The 22,013-nt window shown below is 39.4% G+C and overlaps 1 protein-coding gene across 1 annotated transcript in view; it reads right to left on the bottom strand.

Moving 5' to 3' along the window:
- Positions 1-22,013, bottom strand: part of NFX1 (nuclear transcription factor, X-box binding 1) — a 92,012-nt gene that overhangs the window by 62,501 nt on the left and 7,498 nt on the right. Inside the window, exons 2-9 of the mRNA XM_075921512.1 lie at positions 20,773-21,828; positions 17,140-17,301; positions 13,750-13,827; positions 12,753-12,858; positions 7,055-7,126; positions 4,400-4,539; positions 1,786-1,885; positions 1,465-1,682 (exon numbers count right to left, since the gene is read on the bottom strand). Of these exons, the coding sequence (XP_075777627.1) occupies positions 1,465-1,682; positions 1,786-1,885; positions 4,400-4,539; positions 7,055-7,126; positions 12,753-12,858; positions 13,750-13,827; positions 17,140-17,301; positions 20,773-21,828 (1,932 nt within the window). The remainder of the gene's footprint in view (positions 1-1,464; positions 1,683-1,785; positions 1,886-4,399; positions 4,540-7,054; positions 7,127-12,752; positions 12,859-13,749; positions 13,828-17,139; positions 17,302-20,772; positions 21,829-22,013) is intronic.

Here is a 22,013-nt window from a genome sequence, read left to right as displayed (position 1 = left end):
GCAGTCTAATGATATACGAGACCGGGTGTGTGTTAAAGAGACCATGGGGTCCCCTGGTTAGCCTGGCTGCCTGCAAAGGGCCGGTAATGTGAATTCTGTTTTCCTCCTGGTCTTGTCCATTACATACTGCTCCATAAAGAAAAGCATAGTCTTGCTGAAACTACACACAAAGCAGGACTTTTCCCCTGTCACAGAGTAAACCTGATAGCACACTTCTAATAATTCTGGAACAGAAGATTAAAGATTTTTTTCCCCCCCTTCATTTTCTTCTCTGCAGCAGAGTGTCTAAAACTGCCAGCAGTAGTGCAAGTACAATCATAAGAACTGACTGGTTCTTCATCAGCTTGGCCATACATCTTCCTTCCAGAGACTGACAGGATTGCTTCTGCCTTCAATATTATAAATAGGTGGATGACTTAATATAACAGATCTGTAGAGGATGCGCAATTTTCATTTGACCGTCAAATTAAATTCCCAAAAAACCTCTTAAAAACCCTTAGAGAGCACTGAAGAAGAGTATACCAATGCTGACAATAAAGAAAGGTAAGATTAACAGCAGCATCTTCATCTTCCCATTACACTGACGTTAAAGAGGGCTGGAGGAGGGAATTGCTGGTGAGAAGGCACTGAATCTGTTTTTGCCTTTTAGGCAAAAGAGATCTTATTAAGTGTTTTTCTCTCTTTCCTTCCACATGACTGTCTGTGGGCTTTTTGAGACATGGGCAACTGAGCCCAAGTAGCTCAACAGATCTAAGAAAATGTTATTCCTTATGGGTGGACTTATCTCTGGAGGGACCCATCAGCAAAGAGTAAGTGTGTGCTACCTTTCCTAATCCATGATGAACAGAAATATTTGCAGTAAGTGATCTCAATGTGGACCTTGCACCTTCCATCCCTGGGAGTAGCAAGGAAAAAGGGGCAAGGCCATTGTGGGAAGGCCCACAAATACATCAAATTAAATGCCATTTAAAAGTTTTATTTGTATTGTATATACATGTTTGCTTATAGTTAACTTTCCTGTAAAGGAGGAAAGGGCCTCATAGGGAAACACTGCAAAACTCAGCTGGATGGTTAGAAATATCTGGAGGAACTAAGGATATAGGCAGGAATCATATGCAATCCCACTGGACACTTGTTCTCTAGAAATTTCTGCATTTACCTCCCACAATATCAAGTGTACCACCTACACTGTGGATCCATGTAGGCAATGCTAAAAAGCTGGTTGGTTTTATTTGTTTCTAGACAGCTGCACTTTCTGGTTCTTAAAAGTACAATTATAATTACACAACATTCAGGTTGCAAATTCTACAGATGCCTTTATAAAGCCAACTTGACAACAACCACACAGTCACACTAGAATTTTTGTTAATTTTTAACCTATTTTTTAAAATATAAATCTGGATTGCCTGTGTCTTTAATAATGGAATGCGTTTGTAAGTGTTTAAAGCAAAAAGTTCTAGTTACCACTGCTACCACAGGATAGAGGTTTGCCACATATTCTTCCACATGATGGGATGGGATCCGTGCAGAGTTTACGCTCAATATAGCCTAGTTCTAGTAATCTGCTAAGAGGAGTCTGCCCACAAGGACAGCAGTGCACTACTTGGGGAAGTCGTGGACAAAGCTGGCAAGGCTCAGGATGGCATATCTGTGTACAGCTGTGCCTTCCACAACTTAATTTTCTAAAAAAAGAGACATAGAAAGAATTATAAGTATATTCAGCGTCACTGACTGTTAAAATGACATGATTTTTCCTTTAGGTTTTGGAGAGAAAGAGGCCCTTACTTGCCACATATTTTCTGGCATGAAAAGTTTCCAAATCCATCAGAGAACTCTTCATTTGTTCCACACAATACATCTCGAAAGGTACTCCCACAGTAGCAGACTAAGGGAGAATAAGAAAAAAAAGATTATTACCACAAACTACATACAAGGAACACTGAACATGCAGAACAATACTACATTTGAAACACTGAACATAAATATTCAAAACAACCTTTAAAAGTGTACTTTAGTTGCATTATTTAGACTGTGTGCAGGTCTGTTGCTGCATAGAGGCTGTCTATATTTTTTCCTGTTAGTGCCTCTTGCTAATAAAAGTGACACACAATAAAAAGGACAAACTAGTGGGGCAAATGAAGACTTAATCAGTATAGCAACACTTGACATTTTAAAAATGAAAATTAATTTTAATGAGAACTTTCAAGCATTTACTTTGTAAATATCATAAAAACACACCAATATTATTATGATTTTGTACAACATAGGAACCATAAAAGATATCAGGACAGAGGTAAAATACTTTTAGTTATTTGAAAATTGTAGGTCCCTTATTTAAGTGTATTTTTGTAAAAGTTTTATGTTACTTTTCAAACCACTGATTTTAAAAGTCCTAGGAGTCGCACAGAGGTAAGATTTTTCTATTCAAGATTAATATTTAGAATATCTTGTTACTTGGTATATCTCCCATTTTGACCTACAGAAACCCTAGCAGATAATTTTTTTTAAAAGTAAAATAAATAAAATTAAGTTCTGTCTGAAGCAAGATTTTATTGAAATCTGGAAGTAATCTCACTGATAAAAGATAAGCATGTGTTCAGTCTTTAGATGCAAACATTTTAGCTCTACTCACACAATTTACAGAACTACTAATTGATAGAATTTGTCATGATAGCAAATCCAATTACAAAATTAATTAAAAGAGGCACAACACCAACTCCGAATTAAGCTGCCATTACCCATTACAGAAAATTTTTCTTTTCTTGGTATCATTCAATTTCACATAGAACACTAAAATTTGGCAAGGGGATAGTCCTAGGGCAGGCTGTGCTTGACCTTAATGAAAATATCTTTTAGGTTCCGAAGTAACAAAGTAAGGATGCTTAAGCAACAACAGTACAGATATAAGTTCAATCACAAAGTTAAACAGGTAACAAAATGGGTTAGAGGACAGTACAAAAATACTGACTATAGTAGTCTAGATTTATACAAAGAAAACTCCTGTCTCATGAGTTAAAATGCTTGTTGGTAGAGGATTAGTGTACCCTTGGGGAAAGGATGATGTTACTTTTCAAGCAAATAGATAGTTTTCCCTAAAAAGCTGGATGCACATTTTATCATACAGTATAATTTTAAAACCTTTTTACTTTCCACATCTTTGGGGCAAGTTGCCTTCTTTTGTCTCCTTCCCCTTATTCTTTTGTGCTCATCCCTAAAATTGGGGCCAGCAAGACAAACTGGTTTACCTCACCATCACGCGTTCATCATCACTGCAATATTAAGTAAGAAAAGCAACTGCCACAATGTAAGCAGAGGCAGAATGAAGACTGGCTGTTGACCACTCTCTGGCTGCTCTACCTGCTCCACTCTTGTCCACACATTTTGGAGGCCCACAACAGGAGAAGGCAGGCTGGCTCAATTTCCCCAGCTGTAGAGCCCTCAAGACGCATGGAACAAGCTCCATAGTGCCACTATTTAAAAAAGATGAAAATAGCTCTGTCTCCACCTTTAGCACCATAAATATATTTTTCCACTGTATAGAAAACTAGGCTGTGTATGTGCAGTCTTCCTTAGATGTTAATTTTATAAACTTAGTAGAAAATCAGTCTTTAAATTATTCTTCATATACTCAGACTATAATTTTAAAAGACTCATAACACAAAACCCAATTTCACTGGAACAAAAGCATTCTCTTTAGAGGAGTTATTTCCAAATTAATTGTAAACTTCCTACCAGTTTTACCACTGAAAATCAAAATAATATTTCCATGTTTTGTTTTTTAATTTTGTTTTTCCCCTTGTCAAAGTAACTTATTTTTTGCTTAAAAACTTTCCACGAGGTATTTATCTTCAGGTAAAAATTGAGCCTCAAAAAATGCAATCCCAAAAGATGAAATTCAAAATGTTAAGCAACTGAAAAAGGTTATAAAACTATAGCAGTCACACTCCCATTATACTGGAAGAGACCCTATGTACTACCCAAATTTTAGATTAAAGCCCAGCCAGTGAAGTACCTAATTCCAGGTTTCACCATAACAAGAAAGATCTTTATATAGCTGCATCAGCAAAAGGACAAACATGGGACCTGTTTTTAGGGTATCTGGGAATGAGTATTAAATTATTTCAGTATTCAGGAAATAATCACAGAAGTGCAAGGTTTAAGATATATTTGAATATATTAATAATAGCATAGATAATTTATTCTTACCTATTTTAAAATTAAATGCAACTTCAGCAGTAATTTAAAAAAAAACACCTTGATTTAAAGATTACCTGTTATTTTGCTCACTACTATACTCTAATTTATTTGCCAACTTGTCATTAGCTACCTTAAAGAAATTAGAAAACACCTCTACTGAACATACAAATCTAAAGTACATTTCCACTTTTCTGATACCTACCTTGCTGTACTGTAAGCTGGCAAGGATGACATTTTCCCACATGGCACACCCGGGCACAAGTATGCCTACCACAATTTAATGTATTCCCGCATACATTAGAACAATGAATTGTGGTAGACTGGCCACAGCGAACTGAATGACTGTAGATAAATAGGATACTGTTGTTAGTATAATATATTTTAATTAGATTTAAGGATTTAACATATTTGAAATACAAATAACCCCTTTCCAATATATGGTGCAGCATTCAAAAATTAAGTTCTATTTGTTAAGGTCAGTCATAATTCTGATCAAGAGTAATGCTATGGTCTTAGACTCCTCACACATCACAACATAAAGAAAAGAATTTGACATCACACTAATGAGGTGCAGTGTAGTATTTAAACTGCAGAATATGATTTTGCAATTGATTCAATAGTCTGGGGACAACAGTGCATTTATTACCTTAAGATACTTTGATTTATTTTAAGTGGGGCCTTAACTCTGAATTTCCTGAGTTATAAGTTTTGGGACTGAGACAGCATCACTGTGTAGCCGATAGGCATAAGTATTTTCTAGTTAAAGCACAGACATAAGTTAAGACATAAAGCAATGAGCCTACAGGTCTATATCCCTGCAAAACATTAGCTTAAACAGTTAGTATAATGCTTTGAGACCTACGGCCTTAGCAAGAGCAAATTTCCAGACAGTAACTTCAAGTTTTAAGGGAACTGGGAAAGATGTGCTTACAGGGGAAGTTCATATAAAATGATATCATATATCTGCAAGAACACTAGATTGATACCAGGCTTGGATATTTTAGAATATAGTGTTGGCCATACAAGGTCACTTATAAGTCAGTTTTGCTAAGAATAGATGTTGGTCTTGTAAGAATTAATTTAGACTCTATGAAATAAATGTCTGTATGTTGCTGCATGTATCAGTCTCACTTATATCTATACTCCATGTTAGAAGGTAATACTGAAGTGTTTGCTCTAACTGCAAACTCCCAGCCCCTGCCAGTCAGGGGAGAAACATTACTAAATATAAAATACTAGTTCGCCACAAGAAGTGTTATCTATTGTTCAACAAAAAAAGGCCCATAGGCCCCAGACAAACCACTATGGAACATGAAAGGACTTCTTTTTATTGCTCCCCACTCACTCCTTGAACTCTGGGCCAAGGCAATACAAATCCCTGTCAAGAAGAAACTGCATCTTTTTGGCTGTCCAAACTCTGAGGGTCCCTAGGAGACTCCTGGGTTGGCCCTGAAAGACACACCACTACAACTCTGACACTCTCAGGAGCTGTCTTGCTTTAACTTGTAATAATTGTCTTACTCCTTTTTCCACCCTTGTTAATAAACCTTTCAATAGTTTATTACAGGATAGGCTACAGGCGTTGTCTTTGGTGCAAGATTTAGGGAACCCAGATAGGTCAAGAGTATTGCAGGGCCTGGGTAAGGTATAGGAGGAGCCAGCACCAAGCTCTGAGAAGGGTTGGGGTGCTCTGGTGGCAATTTGGAAAACAAATGTAGCCATAGAAGCAGGCAGCAGCTGGGATGCTTGGGCCCTTCTCAAATGCCAGGTCTCAGGGCAACTGCCCCCTTTCACTTCCCCCCTAATCCCCACTACTTTCTCTGAAGATCTGACGATGTGGTCAAACAAGCTCTGGGGTTCTAAAACTACAAGACTTTTAGTAATGAATTAACAACAGAACCAAGATCAGGGATTCGTTATGATTTTTTTTTTACCAGAACTATTGAAATGCCAGAGTATATTTTAACGTTTATCTACAACTTTCCTAAAATCCTAAAAATTCCTGTATACTTTGTTTCTCATAGAGAGTCATTACAAGATATTAGTAATGACTTTTTGTTAAAATATGGCATTATTTGAATTTTTAAAAACCAGTAACACATTTTTTGCCTCAATAGGAATTTTTAAGACTTTTTCCAGGATATAGAGTTGTAGTTCTCAAACTGTGAGTGGAGTAGCCTGAGCTGTCAGACTCGCCAGGGCCAAAGTCCAAATGTAAATCCCACCACCTGTGGCCAGAGCTCAAGTGCTTCAGCCCCAGTCAATGGGACTCAAGTTACAGGCCACATGCCTGCAGCTGAAACTCTTGGGCTTCAGTTCCCCCTGCCCTAAAGAGTGGGGTTCAGGTGGGCTCAGCCTTCAGTCCCCACTCCTGGAGCTGTGCAGTAATTTTTTTTGTCAGAAGAGGGCCATGGTGTACTAGAGTTTGAGAAGCCCTGGTTTAGAGCAACATGTTTACATTAACTCAAGGTATCTCAAATTACCTTTACAAACAACATTTAAGATTACTATAAAATTAGAAAAACAATTCTATTTCATATATATCAATCAATTTCAGCTTCCATTCCATTTTTGTGGGTCTCACAAAAAAAAGGAAAGGAAGTTTTAAAATATATGAAAATGTGATTGTAAGTTGCCAACAAGATTCAGTTTCAGGTACTACATCTCTCCCCATTTAATTTTGTTAAGAAAAGAGTAGATTTCAAATATACTGCATCTACTTTTCAGCAAAGTTTTAAGACACACCATTGGACATTCCCAATACATAGATTGGGAGCATATCTCAAAGAACAGAAACTTATTACAACTTGTATTTATAAAATTCCCCATTTTTATTTGTAAAATAAAACTCTCTCACCTTGTTCGCCCACATTCACATGTTTTGGTCATAAAGGCAGGACACGATGGGCAAGGACCCGGATGGCAGAGGCTTAAAAAAAACCATTTTAATAAGTAACAATGTATTAACCTTTACACTTATTTAATTTGGCAGAGACAGGAAGTTTCTACAGTCTGCAGTGTTATAAAAGGCCTGTAACTTTAAAAAGGACAACACTACATTCTCAGAACATTTGTGTATATTTATTCTTAAAGTGTTTACAAAGTTATACTTACAGAAAAAATGTAAGTGACAATTGAGGACCTATACCACACACCCAAATCCTTGAGAACATGGAAATAAGTTAAGGGCAAGGTTTGCAGCATTCTTTGCCACCTTTACATCCACTAGAACATCGTTGATAACACACTTCAGGACTCTCACAAAAGTTTTGCCTATCTTTCAGATCTTCAAATCTGCTGTTCTGTGATACCCCACCCTCATAACATTTTAGGCATTTAGCATATATTTGGATAAGTATTCTTTCAGACTCCACAGTTGTTTTTAACTCTAATATTTATCTTTGAGTACGAGTGTACTGACAAAAGACCTCAGTCACTGGCAGATGTGATTGAACCTGCGATCTCTGAAGCTTAGTGTATGAGACTATCACATGGCAGTTAATAGGGCCCTACCAATTTAACAGTCATTTTTGGTCAATTTCATGGTCATAGGATGTTAATCCTAAATATCACTGTTTCCACTATATAAATCTGAAATTTCAAAATATTGAAATTATAAGGGTCCTGTTCCAAAAAGGAGATATGTGGAGGGGGGGAGTAGACCCACCAGCAGCAGCACAGAAGGGTGCCATGGTACAGCACTGGGGGTGGGAGGAGAAGCTAGTGGCGCCTGGGGAGAAGGAGGGAGAAGCCAGCCTGGTGCGCCTGCATTAGCCCCACTCTCCAGGCTGGTGCCTCTGATAGAAAGGCGGCAGTGTAAGGGGGCAAGTGGCTTGGAAACCAATATGTATGAGGAGCCAGCTTTTAAGCCAGCTCTCTGCGAATACGAGCTCCTGCCTGCCCCCCTCACCATGTGCACTGCTGCCTCTGACAGAGGCAGCAGTGTGGGGGGTGGGTCAAGTGGCTCCACAGAATTCAGTGCTCAGGGGGACTAGTCTTGAAAGCCAAGTCCCCACAGGTACTGGCTCCAGCCTCCCCTCCCGCACTGCGTATAATAAAGAGGCTGCAAGGGGTGGGGCAAGTTCATATAGTCAACAGGATTAACCAATAAATCCAGGTGTATCAATTAATCATGTATGTGACAACACATTGACATCCCTACCTGCTAACTCCTCCTAAAATAACCATTTAACCCCTTGCAACTGCCTTTCAGATCAGGACTCCCAGTTTGATGAACTCTGGTCACTGCCATGAGAATGCCCCATCCTAGCAGGCATAGTTTACACTGATATTGAAGAAAAGAGTGATTGCAGACTGCGAACATATCTAGTCTAGCTTGAATCTAACTCACTCATGGCATAACTAAAAATAGCAGTGAAACCATGGCAGCACAAACTTCAGCAGACAAAGAATGTATAAAACCATCTGGGATCCTGGGTATAGTCTTACGTTTCTACCCTGCAATGAAGCTCTTGCTACCATAGTTTTACTGTTATTTTTAGCTGTGCTAGCTAGATTAAAGCTTGTGTAGGTATGCCTACACAAGCTGCAATCACACCTTTGATTGGAGTGTACATCCTTTGTGAAATCTGTCTTTTCCTTAAAGACTCATTTAGCTCAAAGACTAATAGTGGATTCTTTTAAATCCATAAGTCCAGGATTCCTTTCCATACAGGTGACCTGATTAGAGGCACCATTACACAATATGTAGCTACTAAAGGAGAACAAAAAACCATGTCACCATTATAAACTGTACCCATTCTTTGGCAGGGTCTTTATCATTCTGAACTGAAGTTCACAGCGCTTTAAATCCTATAAATAGGTTTGGAAGGATTAGATTTTATTTGTAAATTTCAGATAACATTGATTATATTGTATTCACACAAATGGATGAAAAATATTTCCTTCATAATTGAAATGTACAGACATTTACGGTAAAAAACGCTGAGAATTTAGTTTGATTTCATATTTCTTGTATATATGAACATGTGATCTTTACAATTTGCTTGAATTTCAAGACCTTCTTTTAGTAAATAATTATTACTGACCAAGTCCTCACTAGCAAGATGGTTTATTAGGTGATCGTCACCTAATAAACCATCTTGTTAGTCTTTAAAAGTGCTACATTACTGCTTTTTTTGTTTTACCGCAATCAGACTAACATGGCTACGTCTCTATCTGACCAACCTATTAGTTCCTGCAATGGTGAAAATTTAAATAAAATAAAAAAAAGTTTTAAAATCCACAATTTTGCACAACCATGAACATTTAAAATCAATAAAAATAAACTAGCAGGCTGTGCCCCCTGATTGCTGTGCTCACCAACCCCCCTGTTGTGGGGACAGGCAACCCTGGCTCTCCCCCCACCCATCTGGGAGGGCCAGGCTGTGGCCGTGCCAGTCAGGGCCCCCTTCTCCCCAGGTCTGAGCCATGTTGGGCCATACTTTCCCTCCGGCCATTGGAAAGGGGAGGGGAAGACTGGGGCCATAGGCAGCCCCAGACCTCCATATGGGCCCTAGGAAGGACCAGGCTGGGGATGGGTGGGGCATGTTCCTGTGGAACACAGAGTGACATGACGACGTCATTCTGTTGTCCCACAGGAAGAAACTTTATAGATATAAAAAGCCCAGATTTTAAAAGTTCAGCCCAGGTTGCCTGTAAAAGCATCTGCAGATACAGAAACAGCATTCTCTGAATCTAAAAACATGAGTCTCTACTACTTGAATTAAAGAACCAGGTGCAGACTCAAGCTACTACTTGCGGTCTAAAAACTAGTTAGGGTGGGTTACAACATTTTTTTCTAAAGTTCTCTTGTGTATCTGATGTACTATGTTCTCCTAATCCCTCTGCCATTGTAGAGATAATACTAATGCTATAATTATAGCTTATGTCCTCAGCAACACTGTGTCAACATTAACTCTCATCACTAACCACTATCTGTTATCAGTAACAGTGACAATCTTGAATAAAAGCGAGCAGTCTTTGTAGCACCTTAGAGATGATCTCTCTCTCTCTCTCTCTCTCTCACTCACTCACTCACACACACACACTCACACACATATATATATATATTTAAAGACATACTGCAATCTTTACCAGGAACTTTTCTAAAGTATTCAGAAAAGTTTCCACTTAAAACGTCAGATAGCAGGAAAAAATGTCACGTGGCACATTTTAAAAGGTCATAACTAGTCTTGTTACATTTCATCACTACAAATCACCAGAAAAAAAAAATCACACTGTACAGTATGAATATGGCCTTGATCTTCTGCCTCAAAATCTTCATTCTCCTTTTTCACCATACTGAAGTTGAAATTCCAACACCTTTCTCTATTTCCCGACTATAATTGAAGTATTCACCACAGTGAGTATCACAGCTCAGGCTCTAATTCAAGTTTCCCTCCTTCAAAACTTTGTGAAAAATTCTCTTTTGAGGCTCACTACTTTTCATATTTTGATTTTCTCCAAAGGGGAGGTGTTTTATAAAATTTGAGGAAAAGCCTTTTACTTATTTGAGTTACTAATAAAAAAGAAACACTATGCACATTTCGTTCATAAAAAGTGATACTTTCTCATGGATAATTCAAAAATAGGCTATCAGGAAAAAAATTAACATTTCAAATATGGTGATCATGCTAGTTTTTCCCCAGGATGAGGAGAGAGACATGCTGAACAGCCTGAGGGCAGAGGAAGGAACCATGAATCAGCTGCACTGGAGCTCTGACATGTCTTTGAAGGGGACACAGGTTTAGAAACTTGCCTGCCTATGAGAAGGCTGTGGATACCACAAGAAACTAAGGATGTTAAAATGCAATTATCTGGCTAATTGTATCGTGCTGCTATGCAGAGCTACAGCGGAGGTAGCTCTAGGAGATGGCTCCAGAGCCACCCACGCTGCTGCTCTACATTTTAAATGTAGCAAGAGCTGCTGAGCAGGCTGCTATGCCGATGCTGAAGAAACCGGCTTTTAAGACAACTCCCCCCAGCACCAGCTCCTATGCCTCCCCTTGGTGCCTTTCAGAGGCAGCAAAGAAGTGGGGAGGGGGGCTGCAGAGGGCACAGGGTGAGTAGGGACTGTTTGAGACCCCACTCACCCTGTGCTCCCTGTGGCACTTCTGCTTTTAAAATGTACAAGAGTCCCACAGGGCTCTTAAACATTTCAAAAGGAGAAGCACCAGCAGTGGGAACTGGCACCAGCAGGGACATTAGTTAATACTTTACTTCAACAAACTTCATTTTAAAGTAACATGAGAAAGTTAAAACGCTTCATCCGTTTAATAATTTAAATTAAACCATTCTCTCTAGCTGGAGCACTAGCAAAATGGCCCAGGAGAATTGGTGGTCTGCAGAAACGTTTTCATTGAGCCAGGTGGGCTATGGGCCAAAAAGTTTGAGAACCACGAGCTAGGTGACCATAATTGCCCCTTCTGGCCTTACAAAAGTATGAATGGGTACTAAGCTAGTTATACACTGTTAAAACAAGTAGGGAAGACCTCTAAACAAAGCTCTTTACTTTGCACTTCTATATTAGTGTTTATTACTTTTTCTTGTTTTCATTATTTACTACTACTACTTCAAATGCCTGATTCAAGGTTAGAGACCCACTGGCCATCTTTTCTCACTTTAAGGGAAAACAAACCTGCAGCTATAACTGATCACTATATTACCAAGCTACAAAATGTATTTTTCAAAGCAGTTTTAAAAAGTGAAAAAATTTAGAGACCTACCTACTAAGTTTGTCTTTAACACAGTAAACAACACACAGTGGTCAACATTTTTAAGTGTATGATTATTAAAAAAAGTTAAAAGGATGCATAATCTTTAACCTTAGTGGCAATACTTTAATTTAGAAGGCACTATTTTGGCAGGCTGGCACAAAAATTAACCAATCCTAAAAATAAACAAACAAACAAATAAATAAAATATATTTTTCATTCCTAACACAAAAAATAAAATCAGTTTTATAAGATGAATTGTTACACTTAACATCCTAATATTTTAGCCACAAGCATAAGCCTTTAAACAAATATTAAATTTTCTAAAAATGTTCACATTTTTAATCTCTCGTTACACTGCAATTTTTTTTTAAAATGAGATCTGAACTGAAAAATTGTTTATTATTTCTCCTCACTATAAAAAAAAAGTGAAGAGGAACAGAAAGTGTCACACTACTAATTTCCATGCTTCTACTGAAAAATATACTTGATCCAGTAATGTAATACATTTTATAGTCAGAATTAAAAAGATTGAAAAAGCTTTAATTGCTTCACTTTCCTAAAAAGAACCCGAAAATTTCTAACAAATAGTAGCTCGCATTAGTCACTGAAATTCTGAAAACTTTTCGTATGGGTACAGAGAATCATATTCCATAGTAATCATTTTCATACAAAGTTTCTGTTTATTCATTAAAAAAAACATCAAAACAGTGGTTTAAGAATTAAGTTACCAGCAAACTGAAAGGAAAAATGCAAATATCCAAGTAGATGTTTGCTTCCACAGATTTCACAAATGTTTGTAGATCACTAGTAAACATTATGAAAAACACTTTTACTTACATATTACAAGCATGTGGACAGCCTTGACCTGGTTTTTTTTTTCTACAAAGCTCTCCACAGCTGTGTGGAATTTCATTTCTATTCCATTCAGGATTGTTTACCCTACCTTAAAAAAAATCAGATATAAAACATTTGTAAAATTCAGTACTGTACAATAAAGAAAGATAAGGTAAAGATATTGAGAGTGATGAGGGAGGTAAAATCATGAATTTTGAGGTATCACATTTAGTTAGGTGACATTCTAAGCTCCTTTAGAAAATCAAAGACTTTTCCAAGATGAGCTTATTTTAAGAAGTGGCAGCTGAATTAAGCTGCTTAGAAATGTAGTGTAAGTCTCAAAGATATGAATCACTGGTCAGAGTACGGGTGAGATATCCAAAAAGTATGCAGTTAATGCATTTATCCAACCACTCTGTAATTTTTTGTGCAGCATCCTATATATGGCAAAATAGAAAGCTAGGCCCTGGATCTGCACAGGAAAGTTGCACCTGTTTAACTTATGCTGTAATTAAAACTAGTGTACCAGTTTAAGTTACAGTTTGGTCATTTATTTCCATTAAATTAAACCTGTTTCCAGTCAACATATGCTAAAATAATAAAGTCATTCTTATACCAAAATAAGAGTGTACAAACAGGAATATGCACTGGTTTAACTATGTTGGGTTAAATTTACGTTAAAAAAGTTGCACTAATATGTGTAGAGACGGTACTATAATAGATGTAATTACCTCCACCTTGAACAAGGTATGCTAGTAATTTTCTAGATTTTTTTCCCTACTAAATGTCTTATCAATCCTGATATAACATTACTAAAAGAAGGTTTTATTTTAACATTAAACTAAATACTTGTTATATAATTTTATACAGGAACGAAACATAAGTCAGGAGGTGATCTTCCAATATCATTAACAAAGTAGCTATAAGAGCTTTTGGGGATCTAAGGAAAGATTCAACAATATTGGAAGGAATACCAATTGTAAATATGAAATACACTCACCACAAAAACAGGTGTAAGTTGCAGGAACGCGCGTTGAAACATTTTGACAAGCAGGACATCTCCAGCCACTATTGCCATCTGTAAATAAATGAATATACAAGAACTTAAAGTATGTTACTTCCCTTCCTATATATTCAGTGGTTGTTTGTGGCTGTTTGCTGTGTCATTTTATTAATTTACCCTTCTATGTTTCGCACTACTTGTCGAATTAGGAGTGGATATCCAAGAAATGGTATAAGCCTGAGTGAATGTCTTTTACTCTCTTTTCCAGTGTCATTAAATATTTAATTAACATTTGCAAGGAGAGCATAACTATTTCTAGTTGACTCAGATTTGTTTAACACCTTAGAGCTAAACTGTGTGTGGATAATATGCATGCAAGAGGGATAGTTTTGTTAACTGCAAAAGTCAGTAACATGATAATGTTTTGGCAGATGCTTCATTTTTTGAGAGCTACTTTAGTAGAGATTCTGAAGATGTAGTGGTCTATGGGAATAGGTTGTTAAAATAGGGCTCTGCTGCATATTTTTTATGCTTTTACTTAATGGCCATATCTTGGATTTATTTATATAGCTGTTTTTAGTATGTTCCATTTGGTATGGAGTTCTTAGAAAGGATAATAAAATACATGTAGTCCAAGGGTAATGTTAATTTTCATTTGATTGCTCCTTGTTAATTACCACTTGTTTTAATGTTTTTCATAGTCTATACCTACAAACTGTTTTAAATATATATTCATATCTAGGATTGTTTGTACTGGAGGTGCACATCACCTCAATATTGGTGTTCCACATTAAGAAAATTTAACCTACCCCCAAAAAATTCAACCTCTCCAAGGATGGAAAATGTTAGAAGGAACACTGCTTGGGTTTTCCCTGCATGAAATCTTAAGCAGATCAGAGATGACAGATCAGGACCCAATGGCCTTCTGATACTATCCCGTCAGCCTTTTGATCGTACAGTTTTAGAGGAACAATAAGCTTTTGATGTAGCCTTCTTCTTCCCAAACATCATGGTAATTACCATAAGGTAATTTATCCATTAAACAATTTACCACAAACTTTAAAGACACATATAAACAAGTCCTTTTATTATCATAGTCATAGCTAAACATGCACAATTAGTACTACCTCTAGATTCTAGCAATATAGTTTGCATTTCAAAGTTCTAGCCTGATTAGTATTGAATTATTCTAATTACCAGGGCTTGACAAACCACTGAATCTACTCACCCATGGCAGTAGATTTCAGCTGGTTGCTCTGAGCGCCCCATTCACCGGCGTTTCGCGCATGCACAGTCCCGGTCTGGCGCACGCGCAGTGTGGGGCCGGCAGGTGGCTCTCGCCAGGGTTTGTCAAGCCCTGCTAATTACCATTACAAACTTTTCTGTCTTTTAAAGCTTTTCTCTGGTCATTTGGCCTGGAATCTGCTTAACCCTTTTCTGGCCATGTGTCACTCTGGGTACAAGATTTGATGCAATTATATAACAGTGGTACTAACAATGGTTGTTATGGTAATATTATAAAAAGATAATGTCACATTTCCCCTTGCATACATTCCCATTTATCCTCATTAACTCCTTGCCTCCCAGGAAACACTTGTCTGTCTAATCCCCTCCCCACCCCCAAAGACACACAAAATACTAGGATTACATTCCCCCTCAAAAAAAATGCCACCCATGACTTCCAAGTTGTAGCAATATCTGGACACGCCATTCAAAACCCCTTTTGTTTTAGATAAGAGCTTGCGATTAATTTAACCTTAGTATAGTTAAATGAAGAGTTCAGAGCCATCAATGATGATTTCAGCCGTCAAATTCAACAAGTCATGCAACTCTGCCAGTGATTAGTAAGGTTGTGTGTCATGGATTCCATGACTTTCTGTGACCTCCATATCTTCTGCAGCAGTCAGTGTAGTTGGCTACCTAAGATCAAGCAGCTGCTGAACCAGCTATAGCTGAAGAAGTTTGGCTATGGGATGGAGCTCAGGAATGGGGCAGGGATTAGGATGCAGGGTAACCTGTGGGGAAAGCATGTCCCTGCAGCTCCTAGGCCGAAGCATGGCCAGTGGGATCTGAGTGCTGACCCTGTTGCAGGAATTGCCCCCACAGCTTCCACTGGCTATAGGTCCTAGTCACTGGGAGCTGAAGAATTAGAGCTTATGGAAGAGGCAGCACACAGAGGAACCCCCCAAGCCTTCCCACCCCTTCGGAGCCATAGGGACATGCCAGCAACTTCCACGGAGTTGTGCAGAGCTGGATTGGAGCAGGTGCTTGGCAACTCCACCAATCATCCCTCCTGGCACCAATGGGGGTCCCGAGCTGTACACTACTGCACTGCCCCCAGAGCAGCAGAGAGTCCCAGGCTGCATGCCATTGCACAGCCCCTCGCACCCTCACCAGCAGGGATCCTAGGCTACCTCCCACCCTGAGCAGGAATAGTCTCCTAGGAATGCTCTCCCACAGAGTACCTGCAGCTCCCTCTCCCTCCCCGGCCCAAGGTTTAGTATGGGTATGCAGTATAATTGATGGACAGATCCAAGAAGTTTTAATTACTGCCCATGACCAGTCGTTAACTTTTACTAGAAACACTTGTGACTAAAACCAAGTCTTAGTGATTAGTTCTTATTTAATAGTACAAGGCAGAAGAAGTAGATGGGACGTTGGAGTAAGCCCCATAACTCAAGAATCCAAGTCAAATTATCTCAAATATAAACCACTAACTCCACCACATGACCGTAATCAAATTTTGAAGTAATCCAAATAAATAGATTTTAGACAGCTTACAAATACTGAACTTTAAACCATATAAAATGGCAAGTATATAAACACTTTGTTTATCTGTATTGGAATATGTGCAATGTAGAAAATGCACAAAGTAATTCTCTCAGGCTGCTATCACTACCTTGGGTAAATCTTGACTCCATTTTGATTCACTAATAATCAACAGTTTGATCTCAACTGCTGAACAGAAAAAACACACCACCAATAAGTTTCCTTTAAAATGGCTGTTTTTTAGCGCTCATATTGCCAGAACACTACATAAATAAGATTCCCAAATGGGTCACTAGCCCTACAGCACACCAAATGTCAAGTAAATCCAGCTAAGCACATCAATTCTAGATAACTTAGAATATGAAACCATTAAATAGATGTCTTAATGCAAATGAAATTAAAATAAGGCTGGCACACCAAGAATACCACAAGAATAGAAAACAAAAGTTATACTTTGATGAACCATACATTTGCCCGCTTACGATTTAAACCTTTCTTAACTCTGCAGCAGTTGTAATAATCAGCTTAAATGAACAGTAAATTTAGGATTAGAATGTGTTGTCTTCCATATACGATAAAATGTGCATTTCTCTGTACATTAGATGAAAAAATACCTACCTTCGGCTTGTGATGCTGGTGATCTTGCCCACTTCTTAATGCAGTTCAGATGAAACACATGGTAACAATTCTGACAGCTCCACACAGGCGCTATTGTGCGGATCACCTCACAGCATACCATACACTCATATTTCTCTGTGGTCAGCTGTTCTATCAAAGAGCCTGAAACAAAAATTAAATACTTATACACCTAAACTAATCAAGGCAATACACACAAGTTACACACTCTAAAAATGGCACTAAAATAGGCTACATTTTAAATGCAATTTTAGAATATTTTTTCCTGTGGATACATGCAAAGTATTTTTGCGTTAGAAAAACAGGAAAGATTCCAATCCAAAAATTTGATACAAATTCCCTGCTTTTGTATGTGTTAGCCTTTTAAGGTGTTTCCTTTAAACCTATTAGGGATTCTTCTCTGGCAGATGAAAAAAATGTACCAGTCATTTGTTCCAGCTACCTGAAGTGGAGGAATTTAGTTATTCAACTATTGACAAAGAACACTGTAAAATGTACATTGTTATACAAAGCTCAATCTAAATCAAATGTAAAAAGTCCTGTGCCTGTGCATTTTTTACAGAATGATACAGTACTGGGAACATGCAGAAGTCTCCATTAGAAATGTCAGATAGAGTGTAACTGAATAGTCATGTAATCACATCAAATTTTAGTGGTTACACAGCTATTAGATAGACCCTGGGCATGCTGCCTGTAACAGAGACCAGCTGATACTCCACTGACAACAATAAACACTTTCGAACTAGCTATTTTAGGAGCCACATTCAACTATTCCAGGCCAGAGGGATGGTTGCCCACTACAAGGGTTCCTTATTATGGCAAAGTAACATCAAACAAGCATGAAAACAAAGAGGGAAGTGCACCTTAAATATAAGGAGCAAGAAACTACAAACAAATGGTGAGGAAAATTAGAAAATACATTGAGATGTGTATATATAGTTAGGGCAGCCAAACAACATAAAAATGGGAATATTGAGTCACACCAAAGGTCCATCTAACCCAATACAGGCAGTCCCTGGGTTACGTACAAGATAGGGACTGTAGATTTGTTCTTAAGTTGAATCTGTATGTATGTCGGAACTGGCATCCAGATTCAGCCGCTGCTGAAACTGACCAGCGGCTGACTACAGGAAGCCCGAGGCAGAGTTTCTCTGCCCCGGGCTTCCTGGAATCAGCCGCTGATCAGTTTCAACAGGCTGAATCTGGACGCCAGTTCTTACATACAGATTCAACTTAAGAACCTTAGGCGTCCCCAAGTCAGCTGCTGCTGAAACCGATCAGTGGCTGATTCCAGAAAGCCCGGGGCAGAGCAACTCTGCCTCGGGTTTCCTGTAGTCAGTGCTGGTCAGTTTCAGCAGCAGCTGACTTGGGGATGCCTGGGGGAGAGCAGCTGGGGTGCTGCTGGGCTGCTCCAGTAGCGCCACTCCTCGGCACTACTGGACCAACCCAGCAGCACCCAAGCTGCTCTGCCCCAGGCGTCCTGATTCAGCTACTGCTGAAACTGACCAGCAGTGGCTGAATCAGGACGCCTGGGGCAGAGAAGCTGGGGTGCTGCTGGGTTGGTCCAGTAGCGCCCAGAGCGGTGCTACAGGACCAACCGGCAGCGCCCCAGCTGCTCTACCTCAGGCGTCCGGAGAAAAGCCTGGTCTGCTGGGGGGCGCACTAGCTGCGCCCGCGCCCCCCCTCCGCACAGCAGACCAGGGAGACGCGAGCAGTGGACCGAGACGCACCGCGGTCCCGCTGCCCAGATCATCCGCGGCTTTGCTCCGCGTCGCCCTGGTCTGCTGGTCTCCAGCAGATCAGCAGAGCAGGGAGACGCTGAGCAAAGCCGCGGAGCACGCAGGCAGCGGGACAGCCGCGGCGCGTCTGGGCTGTCCTGCTGCCCACGTGCTCCGCAGCTTTGCTCAGCGTCTCCCTGGTGTGCTGGGGGGGATTCCCCCCCCAGCAGACCAGGGAGACGCAGAGCACCGTTTTTCGCCCCGGAGGACACGGGCAGCGGGACCGTGGCGCATCTGGGCGTCCCGCCGCTCCCGTCCTCCGGGGCGAGAAAAACTCCGTTCGTAACTGCGGATCCGACATAAGTCGGATCCGCATAACTCGGGGACTGCCTGTATTCGGTTTTCTGACAGTGGCCAATGCCAGTTGCCTCATAGGGGAATGAATAGAACGGGTAATCATCAAGTGATTCCACCCGTCATCCATTCCAGATTTTGACAAAACTGAGGCTATGGATACTATTCCTGCCCATCTTGGCTAATAGCCATTGATGGACCTATCCTTCATGATTTATCTAGTTCTTTTTTGAACCTCGTTATGTTCTTGGCCTTCATAATATCCTCTGGTAAGGAATTTCACAGGTTGCCTGTGTATACTTATTTTAAGAAGTAGTACTTTGTGTTTGTTTTAAACCTGTAATTTCTTTAAGTTACCTCTTGTTCTTGTGTTATGGGAAACTTAACTCTGCCCTATAGCTATAACGTGAGAGTGCAGAAGGAAAAGAGAAGAGGAAAAAAAATCAAGAGCATCTTTAGAAATCAATTTAATCACGAAGCCTTACACTGGCCCACTAGACACACCAAAGTTTCAACTACCAACTCAGCAGAATAACAGCTGAGCATGCTTTCGGTGGACTGAAGGGATTCTGGCAATGTTTGCTCACTAAATTAGACTGCAGTGAGAAAAACATTACCCTGATTATAGCTGCCTAGGTCTTTCATAACATCTCTGAAGCAAAGGGGAAAAGATGCCACTGGGGTGTAAGGCACAGATGGAGTGGCTATGTGATTACTCTGGGAGTGGCTATGTGATTACTCTGAACAAGCAGACATAAGAACCATTATAAGAGCTCAGTGAGGATCTGTGTGGCTGAAGGAGATTGCAGAAGAGTACTTAAATGAGTGCTGTGGTTTCGGATTGTGATTTGTCCGCTCCTCATCTGTTTAGGTTCCAAAACTGGTACAAAAGACTTTTCACAAGTTCCACTACCAGCACAGTGCTTAGATTCTGCAGTCTACTCATTGATGAATGGTCAATGTCATGTCATATTCCGCTCCACTCCACTGTTCCAATACTAAGGCCTAACTGTTTTTTTTGCATTTCCAACATTACATATTTTGGTATGGGCTTCATCTCGGCAAAGGGAGTCCAGCAACGGGAGGTTTGTTTTACTCATCCTTTAATTGGCTCCTCTCTGTGTGCAATAAAATGTTAGAAAACATTTGCAACTTTTAAAATTGTATTTAAGAATTCTCCAGCTTCAGGATGCTTGTTCAAATCACTTCAAAATGGAGGGTAGAACTGTGGGGAAAATGTGAAGTCTGATTCACAAAAGATGCAAATTCAGCTTTAAACAAAACCCATGGAAAGGCTAGCACCTTTCTACATTGAAGGAGGAATTATGGAAAGACAGAAAGATTGCAAACTTTCATTTAAATACAATCCAGATATGCTCAGTATAATTTATATCCCCTGAAACAGGCCCCATGATGTGTGAAGCAACTTCTGTGAAATGCCAATCATCTCCAAACAACTATAACTTCAAAAGCAGTTAAAAATCAGTCATCTCACAGGACCAGACCTTTAATTTGGAGGTCAAAACCAATCCACAAAACTTACCTGTATGAGTTTCCTTGTTCCTTGGTACATCAGTATGCTTTTTCCAATACTTAGTCCAGTTGAAGTGAAGGGAAGCTGTGTGTCCCACATGCAGTTGGAGCTTTCTTCCACCACATGTAATTGATTCTCCTAATGGCTGAGTCTTTGTTACGCTGGTCATGTTTTTATCATTGTTGTGAATACCTGAATCTTTACTCCCCTCACTAATTTTATCTTTTGGAGTGTAAGTAAGAGGAGGCTTCTTAACCAATTTTGTACTTTTACTGCGGTGAGTCTCCGGTCTTTTCTGGATTTCTTTACCTAATGGTGGTTTACTCAACATGGGCTTCCTGGAATATTTCTTGTTTGCAAATGGGTATCTTTTTTGCTCATCACTATTGCCAGCATATCCATCGTACAATGCTTTTCCAACAGACACTTCTGAAGAGTCAGACTGAGTCAGATCCAAAGATGGTATGTTTTCAAACATATCCTTCTGTTTAGATGTCACTCTCTTATCCCGCTCATGCAATTGCTTCCCCTTCTCTTTGAGACTTCTTCCAGATGTAGGCATCAGGTGTGTTTTCTTTGGTTTTGCCCCTCTATTATCTGCACTAGATACCTCCTTATCACTCTCTGAAGAACCTAAGTCATTATATTCTTTAGGACTGACTCTCCACCTAGGCACTGCTGCACTATCTAAAACAGTCATGTCTTTTGTACCATCAGTAGATGCTTGCCTTATCCTGTTTCTAGTATATGTTCTATCACTTCTAGATCTGTGCCATCGCTGGCTTTGAAAGCTGTGATCCTTATGAGTTTTACTGGTACCAGAAAACTGGAGAAAATCTTGCTGGCCACAGAACTGGTTTTCTGGTCTATAAAAGCTGTGTTGCTTTGTAGAAGAGCTTTCATAGTCAGCGCCTCTATCAGAAGTCTGATTATGAAATGACAGATTATCATTTCTCCTCCGTGTGCTACTGGATTCCAATCTACCCAGACTTCTCCAATTTACATCAGGAATCTCTCTCTCTCTTGGAATAAAATCAGCTGCATCCGGATTGAAATGTAATACACCTAAAGAGCAAAACAAAACAAAAAAAGTTACTGATGTTCAGAGCTGTGTCAGTATTAAAATTCATGTCATGATGTACCACAGCAGTCTACTGCATACACAATGGGACGAATAGTGCAGCTGCTCTAAACCCTAAGCAGCAAAATAAGCACCCTGATCAAGGAGTTTGTTTTTTTTTCCCCAGGAA

The sequence above is a fragment of the Pelodiscus sinensis genome, chromosome 2 (assembly GCF_049634645.1).
Source record: "Pelodiscus sinensis isolate JC-2024 chromosome 2, ASM4963464v1, whole genome shotgun sequence".
Classification (NCBI taxonomy): domain Eukaryota; kingdom Metazoa; phylum Chordata; order Testudines; family Trionychidae; genus Pelodiscus; species Pelodiscus sinensis.
The sequence above is the reverse complement of the archived record's forward strand: the minus strand, read 5'-3'. Positions and strand labels throughout refer to the sequence as shown.